Source organism: Lactuca serriola, chromosome 7 (genome assembly GCF_051521515.1).
Source record: "Lactuca serriola cultivar US96UC23 chromosome 7, Lser_US96UC23_V15, whole genome shotgun sequence".
Taxonomy (NCBI): domain Eukaryota; kingdom Viridiplantae; phylum Streptophyta; class Magnoliopsida; order Asterales; family Asteraceae; genus Lactuca; species Lactuca serriola.
Genome location: NC_136414.1, coordinates 80,684,765 through 80,691,011, shown reverse-complemented (window position 1 = coordinate 80,691,011; position 6,247 = coordinate 80,684,765). Strand labels below are relative to the sequence as shown.

At 35.4% G+C, this 6,247-nt stretch overlaps 1 protein-coding gene across 1 annotated transcript; it reads left to right on the top strand.

Moving 5' to 3' along the window:
• The first annotated feature begins 2,789 nt into the window (after positions 1–2,789).
• On the top strand, positions 2,790–5,398 carry LOC145064796 (cold-responsive protein kinase 1-like). Its single transcript, XM_079012163.1, has 7 exons — positions 2,790–3,238; positions 3,425–3,616; positions 3,706–3,836; positions 3,976–4,189; positions 4,271–4,502; positions 4,577–4,727; positions 4,838–5,398. Exons 1-7 carry the CDS (start codon positions 3,220–3,222, stop codon positions 5,195–5,197), a joined length of 1,299 nt encoding a protein of 432 aa, XP_078868289.1. The 5' UTR covers positions 2,790–3,219; the 3' UTR covers positions 5,198–5,398.
• The last annotated feature ends 849 nt before the right edge of the window (positions 5,399–6,247 follow it).

Genomic DNA, 6,247 nt, shown 5'->3' with positions numbered 1-6,247 from the left:
ATCATAGGGATAATTTGAAGATATCAAACATTATTCCTATTACAAGGAATCACACAAGAGTCAGTTCATTCATGAGTCTTTACTAGTACATTACCTGATACACGCATACGTTTACATATGCTTACATGATACATGAATACCTTACATGAGTACCTTTATGTAGATACATTTACCTGTGTATTACTTACATGTATACTTGTATCTCGAATTGCGAGGATGATTTATTAGTACCTTCTGTGTAACTTATCCTCCTTATCCCCCCAGTACCTCGGGATATTTAGACGGGACCCTATCCCCCAGTACCTCGGGATATTTAGACGGGACTTACCATTCCAAACCCCACTGATTAGCACCAGTGGTCGATGACCATCTACGGAGGTCTAAGGTTACTACTTATACTAGGTAGATCGATAATCAGGGCTAACCCCTCCACCCACCTGCTGCTGCTACAGAGGACAAGTGGACAATCTTCGATTGTTCATAAGGTTATACCTTTCGATTATTGCGATGTTGTGTTACTCCTAGTACCCAGCGATGACACTTACATTAATACTTGTTCTAGACAATATTCGGATGTTCATTAGGTTACATATTTCACTTAATGCGATGTTGTGTTAGTCCTGGTACCCAGTGACAACACTTACAGTAGTAAAACTTACATTAATACTTGTTCTGGACAATCTTCGGATGTTCATTAGGTTACATATTTCGCTTAATGCGATGTTGTGTTAGTCCTAGTACCCAGTGACAACACTTACAGTAGTACATTTTCCTGTTTACTTTATTTTGTGATACTTTCACATAAACAATGAGTTAGACTAAGTACTTTAGTACTAAACAATTGAAGGAAAAACTATCATTTTACTTACAAAACATTCGAGTCTTGGTAGAAGACTACATTATCATAACAAAACATTTGGGTCTTGGTAGAAGACTGCATTATCATAACAAAACATTCGAGTCTTGGTAGAAGACTACATTATCATAACAAAACATTCGGGTCTTGGTAGAAGACTACATTGTCATAACAAAACATTCGGGTCTTGGTAGAAGACTACATTGTCATAACAAAACATTCGGGTCTTGGTAGAAGACTACATTTCATACTTATAGAAAGCAAGGGATTTTCTAGGGTTTTTCATACTTACATCAACATTTTCATTAAAGGTTTATATGGCCTTCATAATAGATTTTCATAAGCCAGACAATGACACCTAAATACTTATGAATTCACCAGCTTTAAAGCTGATACTCGCTTTCAAAATAACTTGTATTCTCAGGTCATCAGTTAGACAGGTGCGATGGCCAGATTCGGAGAAGATGGAGCACATACAAGACTCGCCTTATTTTGATTATTTATATTATTGTTGTACATTATGAAATAACACTCATGTATTAAAACTTTGCTTTTAATGCAATGGATGATGTTGTTGCCTGTTTACTATTTTACACTGTTGTGATACTGTACATGACGTCCTCCACCCCTGAACGTTTCCGCCGTTCGTGGTTTTGGGGTGTGACATAACGTTCGCATACAAGCTCCGTTTTTGACGTTATTTATATCCACACGTAGGTAAAAATAAGATCTACAACTTTCATTTTGACTTCGTCGGCTAATTCTCAATCGATCTTAAATTTAACAGTACGAGAAGATTATACTGTTAAATGTCCGCGTAAAATTCATAACTTCTACATACGGACTCTGTTTTCGTATGTATTTTTACCGTTGAGTTCCTATTTATGAGATCTTAAATTCTCATTTAGGTCGCGTAGGCTAAAAACCGCTCGATCTAAAATTCGAGTTTCGGGCTGTGCACTGCTAAGCCAAATCTTAGACAATTCATAACTTCCTCATACGAAGTCAGATTTGGGCGTTCTTTTTTGTATGTTCTTGGTTTAACGTATACTAAAACTTTTGTTTATATTTCTAAGGCTAAAAAGTCCTCCGTCGTAAATTCACTATTTACGTCTCCTGGTGTCGTGCCGGTTTTGCCGTAAAACTTCGACGGACCATAACTTCTTCGTTATAACTCGGATTTCGGCGTTCTATGGGCGTTACAATCTCCACTATTTACCTTTCGATTTGTAGACACCGGAGCCGTATCTGGCACCTTTCTACCGAAGCGATTTAGTGTTTTCACACAATAAAAGGCACCGTTGCCTCCGTCGCTTGCCATGGATGTTTTAGATTTGAACAACGGGGTGTTAGGGTTTACATATTTGTCAACAATGACTTTATCTCTCTCTATCTCTCTCTCTCTCTCTCACTCACTCACAGAAGATCATCTGAATGAGATATGAAAGCGCTGGTGAAGGTAGCACTAGGGTGCCCGGTGATGGAGATGTTATGGTTTTGATGCCTCCAATGGCGCTAGGGTTTTGATGCCTTTGACGTTGAACATATGGTGTGAAGATGGTGGTGATACGAAGAAGGGTGATGACTCTGGTCGTTCGGGTAGTCGACAGTGACACCTGACGAGACAGTGAAAAGAGATAGACATAGTTTGTGTGTTAAAGATTAGGTGTGGGTTGGGTGTTAGATTTTTTTTCTTTTGTAATCTCAAAATTGGTAAAGAAGGTAAAAAAAAAAGAAAAATAAAATAATAAGGGCAAAATAGTATTTCCACTGTTGTTTAGGACCAAAATCATATTAAAAGACTTAATTTTGGACATGTGGTGTTAGTTCAAAAAGGACCAAAATGTCAATTTTGGACTAAATACAGGGATATTTTTGTAAATTCTGTCTTAATTTTATAAAATTGTAAAATCGAAAAAACGTTGCGACTCGACTAATGATCATTGATCAGCATTAAACTCGCCGGAGATTATAAGCCAAGACAACGGCTAGAAACAAGAAAAGCTTCGATATCAATATGATACTCGCAAAGTGGAATCACAGCGAAGCGTCGATCATTCTTTCTTGATCCTAACTCCATTTCTTGATTAGCCGACTTCAATAAGAAGACAATATTCCCCTTTTCATTTTTCTTCTCACCTCGGATTTATAAACACATGGAAATCTCAGATACTCTACAATGTCTTTTTCGATCATCTCCATATTGTCGTTGGCTTCTCTCCCTGTCCCTGGATCTCTCCAAAACAGCAAAAAGTTATTCGTGTTTGATCAGCTGGCTGGTTCCTCAGAATTCCCGCCGTTTTTTTTTTCGGCTAATAATGAGTGCTTGGAGAATACTGAATACAATTTGAAAGAGAAAAACCATGCGTCGCATACTTGAAGGTAATTTATCTTGATTTTATTGAAAATCTTTACTATGTAAGCGAGCAATTGGGATTTTTCATAATTCCCCTCAGGAACATTTGAACAAACACTTGGTGTACATGGGAGTTTTGTCTTGATAAGGATACAAATATTTACTGTATATCATGTTTGCTTAACAAGAATACAATTACACTGTAAATGCAGCGGCTCCTCCAGCGGCATTAGTACTTAACCAAGAAAGTCCGCCTGCCAGCGGCCACTCCTCAGCGGCCTTATTCTTCTTCCTGGCAGGATTGATTGTGCTTCTACTTTTGCTGATTCTCGCATTTATTTTTCGGAAATTTATCAGACCAGCATATTTGAAAAAATTGATAAAGCGTAAAGACAGCAGCAAAGGTTGTCACTTTTTTCCAAACATAAATGATCTTTGATGGTTTTTGAGATTAATCTTCTTGTTTACGATGCGAAATTGACTTATATTACAGCTGGAAAAGATTATCTCAGTGGGAATCTTCGAACAATAAGCTATTTTAGCTTCCAAGCATTAAAAAAGGCGACCAAGAATTTCCATGAGTCTAATCTTCTTGGTAAAGGTGGATTTGGGCCTGTTTATCTTGTAAGTATCTCACAAAAACCTGGAAATGAGCAATGAATTTTTACTTTTTTGCAATAAAGTGTTACCATTTTTCCTAAATTGAAACTCCAACGCTGTTCAAGGTAGAGAGATATATATGACTTTTAAGGGCTTTTAATAGGGTAAATTAGAAGATGGGCTTCTAGTTGCTATAAAGAAATTGGCTCTTGACAAATCACAACAAGGAGAAGCTGAATTTCTTTCAGAGGTGAAGATGATCACAAGTATACAACACAAAAACCTTGTTCGACTTCTTGGATGCTGCTCTCAAGGGCCTCAAAGACTACTCGTGTATGAATACATGAAGAACAGGAGTTTAGACCACATTATTTATGGTACTTAACTTAAATTCTCTTCAACATTCACTTCCCTTTTCATCCATCTACTTTTTTTTTTTTTGTCTTTCTAATGAACAGGCAAAAGTGATCAATATCTTAATTGGAACACTCGTTTCCAAATAATACTTGGCATTGCTAGAGGATTACAGTATCTACATGAGGACTCACATCTTCGTATTGTTCATAGAGATATTAAAGCTAGCAACATTCTTCTCGATGACAAATTTCACCCAAGAATTGGAGATTTTGGATTGGCCAGATTCTTCCCTGAGGATCAAGCTTATCTTAGCACAACATTTGCTGGAACACTGTAATTTCCCAAAATACCCTTGATAAAAACATTGTTTTGACCCATATAATGTTTGTCTTTTTGTTGTTTTATAGCGGATATACAGCCCCTGAATATGCAATTAGAGGAGAATTGTCTGAAAAAGCTGACATTTACAGTTTTGGAGTTCTTGTGCTTGAAATCATTAGCTGCAGGAAAAATACAGATCTTACACTAACATCAGAAATGCAATACCTCCCAGAATATGTAGGTCATCTTCATCTTATTTATTGACAATATATATATATATATATATATATATATATATATATATATATATAAAAGCTTTCCTAAAATACCCTCTTGCATGATAATAGGCATGGAAGCTACACGAGAGGTCAAAGATGATTGATCTAGTGGATCCAAGAATACGAAATGCTGGTTTTATAGAGAAAGATGTTATGCAAACAATTCATGTAGCTTTACTTTGCCTTCAAGCTCATGCAAACACAAGGCCACCCATGTCAGAAATTGTAGCCATGCTGACATGGAAGGTCGAAATGGTCAAATCACCATCAAAACCGACCTTTTTAGATCGAAGACACAGATGGAAAAATGAGAATACTTCATGGGAAACTGTTTCAGCTGAATTCCCTTCACCTTCATTGACTCCTCCTCCAAATTCAAGAGATTATAATGCTAGCCAAAGCTTCTCAGGACCAATGGTGAAAGTGTAGTATGAAATTTTGTTATTTTTTTAATGTATTTTTTAGTTGGGTGTGTTTGTTGCATCCTTTCTTTTTTGTTCATAAAAGAATATGTAACATATTTTGTGTATAATCTTTTTGCTCATGTATTAATAAGGGGAAAAGGGGAAGCTTTGTACCAAAGATTATTTGAACTCTTTTAATGTCAATAAAGGACTACTGCTTCTAATATGCGTCATTTTTATAATGCTATTTCGCTTTTTTATATACTATAGAAAAAATAAATTTTATAAACAAAATCTGCAACATTGTAACCGGGTGGGTTTCAGCCGATTAAACAGGTTACCAGCAAAATATTTGCATATTTTGGTCTTAAAATGAAAACGTAACACTAGATTATATAAATTAAGAGAAATATAGAACATTGTTGCATAGACATGGATGTCCATATAACAATAAAATTTGAAATATTTGTAAAATATGTTTTTTTTATGATTAAATGGACATCCATGTCTTAAATGAAACGTAACACTAGATTATATTTTGGTCTTTGTCACGTAATATTTGAAATATTTGTAAAAGTAGGTACTTCGTATATAATCATAAAAAAACATAAATGTTGTTCAAATATGAGAACACCTCTACTTGGCGTCGTCATCTTTTGTTATAGGGACGTCGATCATATTTTCGGTTTAATCGGTAATAATATAAAACACTATGTTACTTGAAATGAAACGAAGCTTTAAGAAAAAAAAAAAACTGAAGTCAAATGTGAGTTTCTTTAAGTTCGATTAGTATGTGAATTTGATAAAGCTAATCTTAAGAAACCATACATCATCAAACAAGATTACAACCACAAGAAATATAGAAGTACATTCACAATCAGCTTTGTGGAGAGAGAGAACCAAGATAAAAGAAAGGATGGAGAGAAATTTTATTAAGTTGGATGAAAAAATACACATTGTCTAATGAACCTATATTTATATATATTGCACACAGTAGCCATGGCCATATATTGATTGTTTTTACTTTTCCGGGAAACAAGAGATGACAACAAGAAAAAACCGTTCATATATTTTC